General features: G+C 38.8%; 1 protein-coding gene across 2 annotated transcripts in view; it reads left to right on the top strand.

Annotated features, from left to right (window-relative positions):
• pum (pumilio) overlaps positions 1 to 16,371 on the top strand; it is a 978,781-nt gene that overhangs the window by 948,764 nt on the left and 13,646 nt on the right. For both annotated transcript variants that reach the window (XM_067158497.2, XM_067158496.2), the window contains exons 17-18: positions 1,066 to 1,315; positions 2,789 to 3,016. In XM_067158497.2, the coding sequence (XP_067014598.1) occupies positions 1,066 to 1,315; positions 2,789 to 3,016 (478 nt within the window). The remainder of the gene's footprint in view (positions 1 to 1,065; positions 1,316 to 2,788; positions 3,017 to 16,371) is intronic.

Here is a 16,371-nt window from a genome sequence, read left to right as displayed (position 1 = left end):
TGGTCAGTAATACTATTGTTTAACGCTAGTTTCTGGGAATGTGGGGCATTGCGGGTCAGATCCACTGATTGTTTTAAATTCATATCCATCCATTCATTCTTCGTCCTCACATTTTGAGTTCTAGTCAATGGAGGATTTTGGACTTTTAATTTGTCATTACATTTCGTCTCATTTTGTACCATTAGGGGCCGATGACCTAGATGTTAGCCCCCGTGAAACAACAAGCATCATCATCTTATGAAACCATGCGTTGCCTCAATCAGCCCATTCCTCTCCAAAACTCAAGTAGCATCTCTCCTTCTTCTTTCTTTTTTTCCTTATCCAGATGGTCTGATTCCTTCTTCCTTTCTTTGTCAGTTTTCCCACCTGTCCATATAGATCTCCCATTATAATCACTTCCTTAGTTTCTCTAGGAATTCCACAATATCTTCCTCTTTGTTCCCTTTCTGATGTGCATAAACTTGTATGAAGTCCTTCACTTCGTTCCTCATTCTCAGTCTTATTTTCATTATCCTTTCGCTGATGTACTCTACCATATCCACATACTTCTCCAGCTGTTTTGAAATAATGGAGTCCACTCCATTTTTTACCTTTTGGCCACCACTCCAGTGTAGTGTAATCCTTTCCTCATTCTCTTCTTTCCTTTTCCCTTCCATTTTACTTCGCTCAACCCCATAATTTCTATACCCTCTTTCTCCATAAAATCCAACACTTCTGTCTGAATATCTACTATAGAACTCTTAACTTTTAGTAAATTACGAAGGAAAGAAGTTTGCCATGATTTCTCTCTTGAGGTTCGAATGTGAGAAGTATTTACTGGGCGTGCCCTTATTACACATCCTCAGACGGGGGTATAGGGACAAACTAAAAATGTAATGGGAAAACTTGGAGGATGAAATTTGTATTTTCAGAATCTGCTCTTTCGATAGATCAACCTCTTCTGTAAGTATGAGGAAGGAGGAGTTCTACCTTTCTCTCTTTTGACCAACATTATTACACCTTTGTTGATTCTTTCCATTGTATATACCTTTGCTCTAGGGAATGTTGTATATTTCCATGTCACAGAAACAATCGCTTCCCCAGTCTGCAGCTGCGGGACTTGGTCAATCACATCGTGGAGTTCTCACAGGATCAGCATGGCTCCAGGTTCATCCAGCAGAAATTGGAGCGAGCCACAGTGGCTGAGAAACAGATGGTGTTCACCGAGATTTTGTCCGCTGCTTATAATCTCATGACCGATGTCTTTGGGAACTATGTCATCCAGAAGTTCTTTGAGTTTGGTACACCCGAGCAGAAAACAACGCTGGCACAGAAGGTATGGCCTCTCTTCTGAGAATTACAGCAGTTACTTAATGTAGTTTGTAAGGCTATTCTCAGACCAGTCGCAATTGGAAGAACTTGGAATAAACATCATCACGATGTCTTTGATGTCTTGTTCAAGCTTGACAGCAATATATCAAGGGAAAGGGCACTATATGTATAGTAGAAACTGGTTGGTACTTTATTCAAGGGAGGGAATTTTGGACTACTTAAAAATTTTTGAAAAGTTCTTAGTGGAAAGTAAAATCACCCAGAAATTTTAGTCTAAGATTTTAGTGGTACATTCACAACTCTCGCACTATAATGGATCTTTCTGTTTTCACCCTGATACTGTTTCACTGGAGAAGATCCTCCGTGGCTTGGGCCACAGTGTGCCAGTCTCTCACCGCTGGGTTCCATGGTTCAGATCCTAGTCACTTCATGTAAGATTTGTTCTGTACAAAGCGGAGGTGGGATAGGTATTTTCCAGGTACTCTGTTTTTCTGAGTCATCTTTCAATCCAGCAAGACTCTCCACTATAATTTCATTTCATCTGTCTTTCATTAATCAATTGCCCCAGAGGAATGCAACAGGCTTCAGCAGCTGGCACAGTTCCTATCCTCGCCGCTAGATGGGGGCTTGATACATTACATTCCTGACCCTGTCGAATGAGTGGAAACAGGCTGTGGATTTTCATTTTCACTGTTTCACTGGAGAATGTCTTTAAACAGAACCTAGTTCCAAAAAATGTATGAAAATGATACTTATATTGGTCACCAAAATAAATGCACAATGAAACATTACATAAATATAATGTAAAGCCACACTGTTTCTTTTGTGACCTATTTCCCTTTTGCAATATAAAAAACACATATTTTTATTTGTTTTACCTTCGAAGTTCTTCTAAAATTGATATTTTCTTGCTAATTGTTCACAATAACCAATCCAAAGAGCAGTTGCAATATGTGCTTTTGATTTTTATGAGTTATACTCCACTAGAAAAATAGACTGTTAATGATATTCTGATCACTCATCTGTATTGGCATGAAAATGAATACATTTTTATTCCCACGTTATGTGGTGTAGGTGTACTGTTGGTTAAGTCACCTTAGTGTTTGAGCCTCCCTATGTACACGGGTACTACTGCAGAATGGAATGGAATAATAGTGCATATAGCTCGGAATTTTTAAAATATGTATTTCAGTGATATTTTGCTGCCACTTATAATAAAAACCTTGCTTGCTTCAGAACGACGTATAAACCAGTTTCAGCTGTTTGTGCATCCTTATATATATTATTTTTTTCCTCAATAACATTTCACTTGACCAGAGTTGCAGTAAGTAATTGATATTGCATGGTAAATGTATGTAAGAAATTTCAACTGTTGTCAGAGTATATCTGTATGAAATGTAATCTTTACCATAAAGTTAATTGGGGATGAGCTGGTTGAGTTCTCTTCTGATATGTGACATACGTTTGTCCTTCACAGGTTCGTGGCCATGTGCTACCTCTGGCTCTACAGATGTATGGGTGCCGCGTGATCCAGAAGGCTCTGGAGTCCATCTCCCCAGAGCAGCAACAGGAGATAGTCCGCGAGTTGGACGGTCACGTGCTCAAGTGTGTGAAGGATCAGAACGGGAACCACGTGGTACAGAAGTGCATTGAATGTGTGGATCCTCATGCTTTGCAGTTTATCATCAATGCTTTCTCCGGACAGGTTAGTGAAAGTAATGAAGAATTCTCTGTTCCTGAATCAGGTCTGTTTACCAGAACTAGAACAAGAAAAAGTTAAGCCATCATCGCTTGTTAGCAGGCTGAAAGGCGCTTCTATGCCTTTATAATGTTTGGTCTGCTCCACCTTTGAATGTGATTCACCATAAGCATTGTCTGGTTGGTGCTGCTGTTACAGGCATATCTTTCCTCTAATTGTATGCTAGGAGCATCAGAATTAGGGGTGGAAATGGATGTTTGTGTGTGTCTTCTAAGAGGCATTTAAAACCTAAAAGTTTTTTTTTTTTTTAATCTGAGAGAATATATATATATCTGTACCAATTTTAATGCTAAAATTTCCAGTAGGCCTTTTTTAAATGCATTTTTATTGGAAGGGTATGTGTTCCATTGAGAATAGTGTGGGTGTGGCATACCAGCAAACATTATTTCTTCAACACAGTATAAGAGTGCACATTTCTGCTGAACTTCTTGAAAATCCGTGAAATTGTTGCAAGACATAATATTTTCTGCAATGTACATTCGCTCATTATGAAACAATGTAGAGCGTGACAGCTTGATGTAAGACCCCAGAAGCCAAGCGTTAGAAGCACTAGTTCAGTCAGCTGGAGTGAGTGAGAGAGAGAGAGAGAGAAAGCAGGGAGAATAAGAGAGAGTAGACAAAGAACGTGCTTGTCTCTTTCTGCTATACACAAGTTTGGTTTTAGCACTTGCCATTACTTTAACACATGGAGATACAGTAAAACCTCGTTAATTCGAAGTCGTTGGGACTCAAAAATCGGACTTCGAATTACATGATTTTGAATTAACCGCCAATTCGCAATTCAGAAGTAACAACCCTCGCTGCGTTACAAAATATTCAAAGGCCCGTTACTGCATGCAGTTAACCTTGATTCACAGTTTATACCTTTCAAATGCCATGAAAAAAGAACTATTTCCAAAATGTATCCAAGAAGGTGCATTTACAGTATTCAAATAATGCACTTGGATATCTCACTGGCAAACATAACCTCACGCAACGAAAGAAAGAAAGAGAGCAAGAAAAAAAAAAAAGCACGATTCAAAGACGAGAAATCTATGCTGGCTCCCATGTGCAAGTACTTTATTCATTGAATTACTATACTGTAAGCATTTTAGATGCCTTGTATTTACACAGAAAGTTCCCGATATCTAAGACTCATTAATACATGCAATCACCTCGATTCACGGTTTAAACCTTTCAAATGCCATGTGAAAAAAACTATTTCCAACATGTATCCAACAAGGTGCATTTACAATGTTCAAATAATGCACTTGGGTAAATCACTTACAAACATAACCTCACGCAACGAAAGAAAAAAAATCACACAATTCAAAGACGAGGATAAATTATGCTGGTTCCCCTATGCAAATGCATTATTTTTTGGATTTCTGTACTGTTTGCATTTTTAGATGCTTTGTACTGGCATGGAAAGTGCCCGACGCCAATAACATTGTGGCTTATCGATCTTTCCTATGACAGGGGGATAAAGTTTCTCGCTTCCATGTGCATTGCGATTGCAACGCACAACAATGACCCCCATCCCTCACACTAGTAAGATTCGCCGGCTGGCACTTTCTCCTCTAAAACCATATGATCGTTTGCGCTCGCATTAAAATAAAGTAATGCAGTTTCATCGGCAATGACAATATTGTTCGGTGCCTACGAATTTATTATATGAGCCACGCCTTTTTTGTTGTTGTTGTTGTTTTGTTTTTTCGTCAACTGTCGGCATCGCCAGTGCTCGCGGATTTTGTTTTCCCGCACACTGCCCGTTGCATGATATTACGGCGTTCCTTAAAAGTTTTAATACAAAAGAATTCCGATTTCATTCAACTTAGTAATCATGAAGCGCACTGTAGATGCACCGAAGTGAGTGTAAATGTGGAAAGCTACGGTACCACTCCATGTTCCGGAACACGTTCTATTATGACGCGGATAAATTTCGAGTTGAAATTACTCTGAAACATACAACTGTTTTAAAATGTACAGGCAGTTTCGAATTAAAAATCTAAATTTCGGTAATGGGGCCGACATTGTACTTCGAATTACGAATTATCCGTATTTCGAATTAAACAATTTAAGTAACATGCAAAACTGTATCTCATGTTTCCGGGAACGAGACCTTCTTCGAATTAGGCAGGATTTTGAATTAACCAATTTCGAATTATCGAGGTTCTACTGTAATATTCTTCTGATAGGATAAAATATCATATTCAATAAAGATGACGGCGAAAATCTTAGGCTCAGTGTATGAGAGCTGGCAGCTCTGGCTGTGTAGGCCTTAGGGTATCGAAAGCGTACGCAGTGACAGGCAAAGCATGGAGCTAGAGCATTTGAATGCTGGCTTAGTGGAAACGTCTCCCGTGAAAGCTAGGTGAGCATTGACCTGTGATCACTATTCGTAACATTGGACGATCTTCACTTTGACTAGCTAGTGACGGGTCACTCCCCTGTACAGATTAGAAAGCTATAAGTCTTGCATGACTAAGGACAGAAGGACAGGAGTGAGTTATTCCAAGTTCCCATTTCCGTGCGTTAAAATACTGGCTAGTGCTGAAGGCAAAGATGTTCATAGCGGAAGGGGAGGAAGGGAGGGGGAGTGAGAGAGAGAGAGAGTACATTCACTGTCTACTCTCTCTTATTCTCCCTCCTCCCTCTGTCAGTCCAGCTGATGAAACAAGTGTTTAATATTGCTTAGGTTCCAAGGGTCTTACTTCAAGTTGTCATGCTCTACGGGGTTTCATACATGAATGAACGTTTCTTGCCAAACTCTAGTTATAAAAGTTATAAGTTACAAGGAAACACGCAACTGTAATAAATAATATAATATTTTCTTCAAATGTTGTAAAATTCCTGCCACTTCATCAAACTGGTTTTCATTTACTTTTTACTTACCAGGTGGTAGATTCGCTGGTAGTTGTTTACCATGTCTTTTCTTACATGTTGTCAAAGAAGTTGGAAACTTATTGAATTTATTCCAATCCATAATTCCTCTTCCTATAAAGGGATATTTGCTGAAAAGTGTCGTTCTGAATTCCAACTGTATCTTCCCCTTACGATCTTACTTTTAAAAACTCCATTCAAGCTTGTTTGTGTACTAATGTCATAACATGCTCTCTCTCCCCCCCCCCCAATCACAACTTCGAACATACCACTTGGTCCAGCAGCTCATCTCCTTACTCCCGAGTCTTCCTATCACAAGGACTGTAACATTTTTGGAACACTACTCGTTGAGTGGAAATCACACAGAACAAATCATGCTGCTTTCCTTTGTATATTTTGCAGTTCTTGAATCAGGTTATCTTGGTGTGGGCCCCACATAACTGGAACTGACTCTAAATATGGTCTTTATACCCATCCTTTACATCCTTTCTACAACCCCTCATTACCCTGATGACCATATAAAGAGATATGTAACCATTATTTACAACCACATTAATGGGAATACCCCAATGAAGATATTTCCTTATATGAACACTTTGGTACTTACCGCAGGATGTTGCGAATACCGTGGGCAGTCAGGCAAACAGATGGTTCTGTCATGCATGAACTTGGAATACAAGACAGTCTATGACCAGAATATCTGGCAATTCTGTGGTCGCATTATGAAGAAAGAATATGACAACCTGAAATTACTTAATTATCCAAGGAAAAGTTTATGGCAAAAGGTCACAAGGATTTTGACATGAAAAGTTCGGGTGATCAGATGTGTTATCACTAACTTACCATGGAGAACTACTGCCCAGAGAATGCAAGATTGTAAGAATGGCATCAGCTTATATGAGAAGCATTAAAGTCCTTCAGTCAAGATACTTATGAGTGCAGTCCCCATAAGGTGGTCATCATCGGATGATGTTTGTATCAGAGTATTAATTTCTCTCTTGCAATTGTTTCATTATCTGCACGCGGTATGTAAATATCTTTTGATCTCGTAGTAGCAGCTCAATCCTGGCATGAACATGTGACCATATTGATTGAACTTAATGCAAGGTGGAGGATGTGCCTGGACCTGGTGTAGTTTATGTCTCTGATGTTTCCTCCTTGCTGTCTTTGATTTTCAAATGGCAATGGCACACCAAGTACTTGGATCGATGTTTGTGCTCCTCGAGGTCTTCTTCACTCGATCCTTACAGCACTTCAGAGGGACACGACGAGATCTTGAACATGTACCAAGTTCATTATGATGGGTTAGTCGAGGAAGTATGTCGTCCCTCGTATGCAAGACATGCCCAGCCCATTTCAATTGACCAACAATGGTATTCTCTATAATGTTCACCTTTGCCCTCTCTAGAACTGTTGTGTTTGGTATATACTGGTAGTCATCATATTTGATGTTTGTAATGGATATGAGCTTGTGGTGGTGGAAGTGTGCTAGTTTCCTGATACCGCGATATAGTGTCCAGGTTCACGTCCAAAGAGCATGGTGAGGTGACAAGTGCTCGATACACCATCAGTTTGGTGTGTAATTGTAGATCTTTATTCAGGAAGTTCCAGTGTGTGACATCCGAAAAGTACATGGGCAGCACATATTGTTCTCCACAAGTGATCTACTTGTTCCAGGAGCTGACTGTGAAGAGATCTGTTTTTGGTCAAATGTGGCCAAATCGTGCATATGCCCCACTGAAACAGTTCACTGACAGTTGCAGCTCATCAACTGTATGAGCTGGAGAAGGACTTTCGTCTGTGTGTTGCAGTTCAGTTACATGGGCAAGACTCGTAAGCCTTTCTGATCGCAGTTGGATTTCATTAAATGGTCCTCCGTCAAATCTGTACTTACCTGTGTTGTTCGCAGATGATTTTTCATAGGACAAAGTGTGTTGGTGCAAGTACACAATTTTGTTTAAGCCTAGTGATCAGGAATTGTTATTCTGATGTTTCATTCTGGTACAGTACCTGTCAAAACATATCATGGAGTGCTTGGAAGAATCCACCAAAATGTTCAAGGCAGCCAAACCATCTTAAAACCATCCATATTGTTTCTCTAGGCACCATGCCAAAGGCCTTTTCCAGATCATAGAACTTTCGTTGTTCTCTGCCCTTCCCCTGTCGTCTCAAACAGGTCATGTCAACTGTGCCTGTGGGGAGATGAAATCCACCCTGACATTTGGGAAGTACCTTCTCAGTCTGTCTGAGACGATTCAACAGAATTCTAGCAAAGATTGTACCAGCCCTGGAGATCAGGGTATGCCACAGTAATCATCTGAGATGCTTCAGTGGCCTTTTTTTGAAGATGTTAATGGTCAGGAGGGACTTTTGGGTTTCCCATTTTAGGAGGATCAGGGAGAAGAACCTGGTTTTCAGAGGTAAGCCTCCGTTTTGAATGATCTCAAGAGAAATGTTGCTGGATCCATGTGTCTCGTTTTGTGATGTGTGAAATTAGTCAAATTGCTGGAGAAAGTGATATTTCACTGTGTTCTTCTGACTTAATCTTCTGTACTCTTTTGATGGATAGTTCATTCATTGTCCACCAATAATAATAATAATAATAATAATAATAATAATAATAATAATTTATTATGTGAGATGGACTAGCTAAGAATGTGGTTCTCCTCTGGACTTGCACCCAAATTTTATGCTGTCTAGATGGTATATTAACGTGGTAGATACACTGTAGAATATTTTGAGTAGTTTATAGGATAGAAACAAGGAAGTGAACACGATATGTCAGTGAGGAAAGTAGGCAACGTAAAGAGGAGACAAGGATGAGCATGAAAATACCAAAGGACAAGGACAATCTCCACATCCTTCTTACTCTGCCATTTTCAGGTAGATTATCAATCCCATGTCTTCTTAGCCCCCACTCCTTGGTTTACTCTACAGGTTTTCTGACATCACAGATGTAAATGCTCTCAGAGCATTCTACGTTTCCTGTATCTTACCTATTGTTGAATACGCCTCTCCAGTCTGGTCCATTTCTGCTTCTTCAAACCTCAGCCACCTTGACTGTGTACAATCTTTTTTCTGTGCTATCGTCAGAGCCAGGGTCCTTGCATGTCGTAACCTAAGCACTATGGGAAACTGACTCTTTCTACTCGGAGGAAAGTAGCCGACCTAAAGCTGCTATACAAAGCAGCTAATGGTCTATTTAGGTCTCCATATTTAGCTTTCTTATTCCCCCTCCACGTCCCATCCCGTAGTACCAGAATGAAGACCCTATTCCATATTGCTTACTCCTGTCTTTCTCTCACTCATAGGTCCCTTTCTGTACGTATTCCAGCAATGTTTAATACATTATCTATCAACAAGAACCTAAACATCTTCGTAACGTTTCCTTCCTTCTGTCATGATATTTCTCATATAACTTAATTTTTCTTCTTGTTCTTTCCTGTTCTGCTCCTGTATTTACTGTAAATGTATTTTTCTTTGTTAATATTGCTGTTTATGTAAATATGTGTTATATATGATTGTGCAGTTTTTATTGCGTATATTTGTGTCCTTTGTAAATATTTATATATCTTTCATTTTAGATTAATATCTATTGTATATAGGTCGGATCTTTGTAATTCGGCATTATGCTGTTGCTGATCCTGAATAAATAGATAAATAAGTAAATGTGCTAGATTCTGCATCTCAGCTTCATTAGAAAGGCGGGCTTCAACACTCGTTGATGGGGATCATCCAGAGCCAACTAGATAGACATGCCGATTCACTTCTCGCCAGGGACTTGTAGGCTGATTTGAACCTTGCAGCAGTGAGGCTATCAATGTGTTGAATGATTTAAACGTGTGTGAACATAGTGAATTTCCTACTGACCTGGTTCAGAAACTCAAGTGGATCTTAGCCATCCATCGAACCGAATTTGTCCCTTCAGCAAGCTCAGTTGTGTGCATAAAATACTTTGACAGACGTTTCATAATTAGAGAGGATTCTGACAAAAGACCTGATGAGTTGTAAAACGTAACCATTTAAAATTCTGAAACAACGCTATTCCCACAAATATGTTTGCCAATCTGTCTAAAAATCTTCCAACACCGAGGAAAACTCTTATTCAAAGACAAGAAGAAATTGAAAAATGGGAGGAAGAAGAAGAAGAAGAATGAAGAAAGAAAGAAAGAAAGAAAGAAAGAAAGCTGAGGAAGATGACAGGATCAAGGACGTTAAGGGTAATTTCAGTATTAAATGTAAATTAGATTTTGACAAAGTTTTTGTCAATTTTGACAGCTAAAGTCTCTGTATTTTCAGAATTTATATGACTGAGGAAGGAAAATATTCCAAAAATTGGTACTTTTTTAACATTAAACAAGGTTCTTGATTTTGAAGCCATAATACATTATATTTTCATGAATGATAACCCTGATATACATGCATTAGGTGACGGGGGCCAGGTATTAAAATGGTCAAATTTGAAAAGTATCTGTGACTTCCTGTTTAGTCCTGCTTGTGACTCAAAAGTGACTGTCCACGACAAAATAGAAACTGTGAACAAAATAATTGATGAAACTGAAAGTGAAGTTGATAAGTGTATCATTACTGATAAATTAAAATTTTGCAAGGAACAGTTAAATTTAACCTTTGCAGAAAAAGTGTCTTACTCCTGTATACCAATAACGCGGTTCGCTTCAATATTTTTCACGTTTCCGGGGTCGTATAAGAAGATACGACAGTCGACGTTCCTTACAATGCCTCACCCTGTGCATTTACAGTCTTTTACTGCAATACTGGGCACAGGAAATTAGGGTATGGACGATTCACATTGGAATTACTTGAAAAAGAAACTAAAATTGTTAAATGAATATGAAAGATTTTGTAACTTGTTGTTGGATGTTGTCTATGTGAAACCTGAGCTTAACTATAAAGGAGGAAACGTAGAGGGAGTTGCTTTTAGTAGTAAAAGGGGAGCAAATAACACTACATTAGCTACAACTGTGCAAACTTTTAAGTTGTCATTCATTCTTAAAAAAAAAAAAAAAAGTTGGTTTATTTCCATGCTAACATCACATTTCTTAGAAAAACTAACTTTGCAAGTCCTTACAGTATTAACAGATATAGGTTATAAGGTAGTATGCATCATTTCTGATATTAACAGTGTTAATAGGAAATTGTTTGAAAAGCTGTGCGAAAGCAATTTACAATCCACTTTTCAAAACCCATTTGACGAAACACAAAAGATCTTTGTAATGTTCGATTCTGTTTGTTTATTTAAAAGCTTAAGAAATACCTAGCTTAATCAAGCTGATAACATACAAACTTTCATGTTTCCTGACTTTGACAGCTCTGAGTTAGACAAAAAATGTTTTTGCTAGTGTAGTACAAAGGAGAAGAGAATAATGTAGTTGAGCTTGCTCCTGCTCTGAACCAAAAAGTGTTATACCCAACTTCTTTAGAGCGACAAAATGTAAACCTTTGTTCTAAGCTGTTTGATGAGAAAAATGTCTCAGCTTAAAAACACTTTGATAAAATAAAAAATATAAATAATTTTAAAAGCAGAGCTGTGTTTCTAGAAATAATTCTTCATTGGTGGAAGGTTGTTAATGTTAAATCTATTGCCTTTGAAAGCATGCTTAATGACCCTCATTGCAAAACAATGTTTTATTTCTGCGCAAGTTTTACCATGGTTAATTAGGTGGGATAATCTGTATGTACAAGGGGAGATCAACAAAAAACAGGGCCTTAGTTCACACTATAAAAACTATTTTGGAATTAATACATTTCTTGAAAACAAGTTTAGGATTCAAGTATGTATTGTTAGGGAAATTTCAAACTAACAAATTAAAAGCACGATTTGGACAGTACAGTGGAACCTCGATTATCTGTTCCCGGAAGGTACGTTTTCCCGGAATATGCGTTCAAATTGCGTGGTCCCGCGAACATCTTAATTAAATCACGTTGTAAAAATCCCGGATCAACCGTCCAGAAATTTCAGTCCCATCAACGCTAAATCCCCGATCAATCTTTTTTTAATAAACTTTATCTAACGAAAGGACGCCTATGGCATACTTACGGATCTTGGCGTTAATGCCTTGTCACTGCGATAACTACGCAAGTAGTGTAGGTACTGGAAAAGCAATCGGCGGTGAACTTGCATAAGGGACCATCTTAGCATCGCATGCGGGTGTTATTGTTTAGAGAATCTCGGAAATCATAAAGCAGAGAGTGGCCACAACAATTGTAAGGAGACACGGCGCATTTCGACAGCTCTATGTTAAGATGGAACGAGTTTCATCAAATGTTCGCACTTATAAAACATCCACATTATGTCCAGGGTTAGATTTTTTTTTTTTTTTCTTCCCGATCGTACTGCCGAACAGGTTTTCGGCCCTTTCCTCAGGGCACTGAAGGGTAACTGGGCTTTCAGGCAGAAATCGAAAGTGCTCATTCTTAACACAAATTTAGTATTTTAATATTATCGTATACGATTATGTAGCGAGGCCAGAACAGATGTTGCACCTTTCATTATAAAAGAAAGCCATCGGAGGTCTTGGAATTGCCTATTACTGTTTTGGTCCTAATGTAAGACTGAGAATTTCACGTTTTCGTGTAAAAATGCCAAATACCGCAGTCGTCTTACTTGCGCACATTACATTTTAATGGTTTGTATCATTTCCAACTCGTACTGACATGTGCAGCGAGTGTGCTTTCCAGATGACCTCAGGGTCACGAATAACCATAATTTCTGAAGTTTTGATGGTATTTTTTTCTCTTTCCAATTTGATTAGATTAGTGACGAGCAGAATTGAATATAATGCCTTCGAGAACTTTTGAGAATCGATACTTACATTCGAAACCATGTTTTCGAGTTCAACATAACCTTTAAAAGTCGATGCAGGCCTAATTTATGCGGTAACTTACAAGATTTCCAGAAACTGACTCCGAACAGTATACCGGAGACCAAATGACAATGAAAGATTAAGAAAAAAGGGATTTTGCCATCAAGTTGGGCACTTTTGTATCTAATGTGCTCTATTTTATTAGATGAGAGAATTAAAAACTACTTGTGGTCGATTGTCGTTTGGCTTGGCATTATTAGATTTTTCAAAGAGTTTGGTTAATCAAAGTTGACAGTTGCTGAACTGAAAGAAGTTTTCACAGGAAACTAACGAAGATTCCCCTGTAAAATTAAATATAAAGTATCGAGATTTTGAACTCGTGTACCGGTAATTAATGCAGTTTCGCGGTCTAACATGCCTGCCTTTCATCCAGAGGGCCCGCGTTCAATTCCGACCACGTCAGGCAATTTTACCTGGTTATAAGGGCTGGTTCCAGGCCCACCCACCCTATGCGATTACCTTTAATTGAGCAACTATCTAATGGTGATATGGCGACGTATACATATGTTTTGGTGCAGGGTGTACTTCACCGATTTCACAAATGAACGCGATATAGTGTCATCCTTTGAGATTCCGTGGAAATGCTCAAAGAAGTTCTGTACTGTAGATATACTACTCCATTTCATGTGTTTTGAAAGCGATCTGGTGTTATTTCAGCTTCGTTGGAGTGAAACATCTTTCCTGCTAACGTGTAGCCATCATGGCATCTTAAAGTATACATTCATCTCTTGTTGACGAAGAAATTGAATGTTTCCTCATAAATAGTGATGCTGGAGAATGAAGATTTTAAAAGCAGAGCTGTGTTTCTAGAAATAATTCTTCAGTGGTGGAAGAAGATAATGAAGATGGAGAATATCTAAGTGGCGATGCTGAACTACAAGAAAGTGCGAGACAAAGTAGTCTCATGCGGAATTGTCATCTCTTCCTCAGATAAATTATTTTTTCCCCAAAGTAAATTATTTTGATAAAAATAATACCAGTTCTTGGATCAAAAATATTATACTATATTTCAGTGATAGCATCAACGAGTGGAGTAGCCGCGCGTATTAACATGCTACGTCTATGGAGCCAAGCTCTGCACTCAGCAGGCGAATGGGTTCGAACCCCACCATCAGCTGTCATGAGAATGTTTTTTTGTGGTTTCCCTTTTGCACTCCCAAGCAAATGTTGGGACAGTTCCTATTCATAAACCACAGCCGATTCCTTCCACTTCCTTACCCAGTTTCATTCAGCATTATTCATTTCATATTCATTATCTTCTCAACTGAGGTTTGCATCGGGAAGGGCATCCGGTCGTAAAAACATGGTGTAAAATATCATCTCACTTCGTCCCCGACACCGTATTAGGCTGCAGGGCTAAGGGGACTATATGCATTCCATTAATAGTATCAGTAAATTTGCATCTGTCAAAGTGCTTCTTCCTAAAAAAAAAAAAACGGCCACAAGGTTAAATAAGTATGTGGATTGCAAGAGCTCAGATTGTAAAAGCGTCAAATCTACAGACATTTCACCTTCTGGAAATGTGGCATTTGAGTTAAATGCTGTTATTGTGTCTGAAACATTTTGTTAGAACTAGTTTATATTAGTGAATTTATTTGTATAATAATTATGGAAAATTGTACATGTGTAAGATGTCAAGATGTTTTATTGTTAAATAATGATAATGTTAAAGCTAGAGGACCTTTATTATTTCAATATAATCGACAGGGGTGCTGCTTTGAAATATCGAGCAGATTTTATTGTTAGCATTTTGATCACACAATTTAAATTATTTAGTGTACTTTAAGTGGTAAATTTCAATCGATGTCTTTACATAGGAATTCTCAGAGAAACATTCTGATTTTGCTTGTCGAATATGTTCTAGAAAATGAAAACGTCATGTTTGAAACATGCAGAGATTGTAGTAGTAGTTTTAAAGATTTCATTGACAAATGTATATACAGTGGAACCTTGGATTGCGAGCATAATTCGTTCCGGCAACATGCTTGTAATCCAAAGCGCTCGTATATCAAACCAAGTTTTCCCATAAGAAACTATTGAAACGCGGATGATTCGTCCACAACAGAAAAATATTTATTCGCATACCATTTCTAAAACAAAATATTACATAAAACAAATTAAAGTGCACTTTACCTTACCATAGAATCATTGCTGGTACGAGGGAGACGAGAGACGACATGAGAAGAGTTACTGTGTAGCACGAATTTCACGAACAGAATCACTGCTATCTGTTCGCTCACTGGAATTAATTTTTTTCGTGCAACTTTAACGAGGAACCTGTCCAATGACTGTCGCTTTTGCCTCTTTTTGAGGATTTCCCCAACATGTGACATTGCATTGTCATTGAAGTGATTCATCGCTCGCACTGCTACAGCCTGATTTGGGTGGTGTTTCTCTACAAAATTTTGCACACCGTTTCCCACATTTTGCACTTCTCCTGAATCTCAGTTGAAGTGAGGGATTCCATTGACCTCCTCCTCTTCCCCGGACAAGATCTCCTCCATAACCTCCTCCTGTTGTTTGCGATGCAGGTCCATCAGTTCGTTGGTGGTCAGTTCCTGGCTATGTTCTTCCACCAGCTCCTGAATGTCCACGTCATTCACCTCCAGCCCCATAGTCTTCCCTAAGGACACAATTTCATCAATAATCAGCGGCTCATTGTCACCAACAATCCCCTCAAAGTTACGTCCAAGAATACAGTCAGGCCACAGCTTTCCCCAAGTGGAAGTGACAGTTCTCTTGGTAACTTCATCCCCGGCTTTATCGATGATCTTCAGGCAGTTCACGATGGGGAAATGATTTCTCCCAAACTCACGGAGGTTTCTTCCTTCGGTCACTTCGAAGCATCCCTTTGGTGTATAGCTTCTTGAAGTTCGAAATGACTTTCTGATCCATAGGCTGGAGTAGTGTTGGGAGGAAGGAACTTACCCTTAACGAACTTGAATTCCTCCAGTAAGTCGTCCTCAAGAACTCGAGACCTGGAGGATGAGCAGGTGGCATTGTCCATAACCAGCAAGACTGAGTGGCAGATTGTTTTCTGAAGGGTATTTCTTCGCTACAGGACCAAAGACCGCGTTCATCCATTCAACAAAGGCACAGGGGAGGGGAAAACGTAGGCACACGTGGCGCTCATATTGCGGAACCTCGCTCGCTTATCAAGTTACAATTTGTTTAAAATGTTTGCGCATCTTGCAAAACACTCGTAGACCAAGTTACTCGCATTCCGAGGTTTCACTGTATATCTTTTGTAATATATTATTGAATAACTATAGAAAAGTTATCGCAGACAAACTCGTGGCTAAGAAGAAGAAATCCTCAAGTAAGGATACCCATAAATCGGCAAAGAAAAGAAAAATGTTAAACTGAAACCTTAAGAAATGTTGTTAAGTTTTAAACTGAAGCCTAATTTCTAAGAAAGGTTCCAAACTATTGTTGTGAATTGCTATCATGCATTTGTCTAGTACATGTTTTAATATTTTACATGAAACAGTGTTCTGTTACAAATGACAGATGTCAGCATAATTTTACATAAAGAAATGTACATATACTCCCCAC

Source organism: Anabrus simplex, chromosome 14 (genome assembly GCF_040414725.1).
Source record: "Anabrus simplex isolate iqAnaSimp1 chromosome 14, ASM4041472v1, whole genome shotgun sequence".
Classification (NCBI taxonomy): domain Eukaryota; kingdom Metazoa; phylum Arthropoda; class Insecta; order Orthoptera; family Tettigoniidae; genus Anabrus; species Anabrus simplex.
The sequence above is the reverse complement of the archived record's forward strand: the minus strand, read 5'-3'. Positions and strand labels throughout refer to the sequence as shown.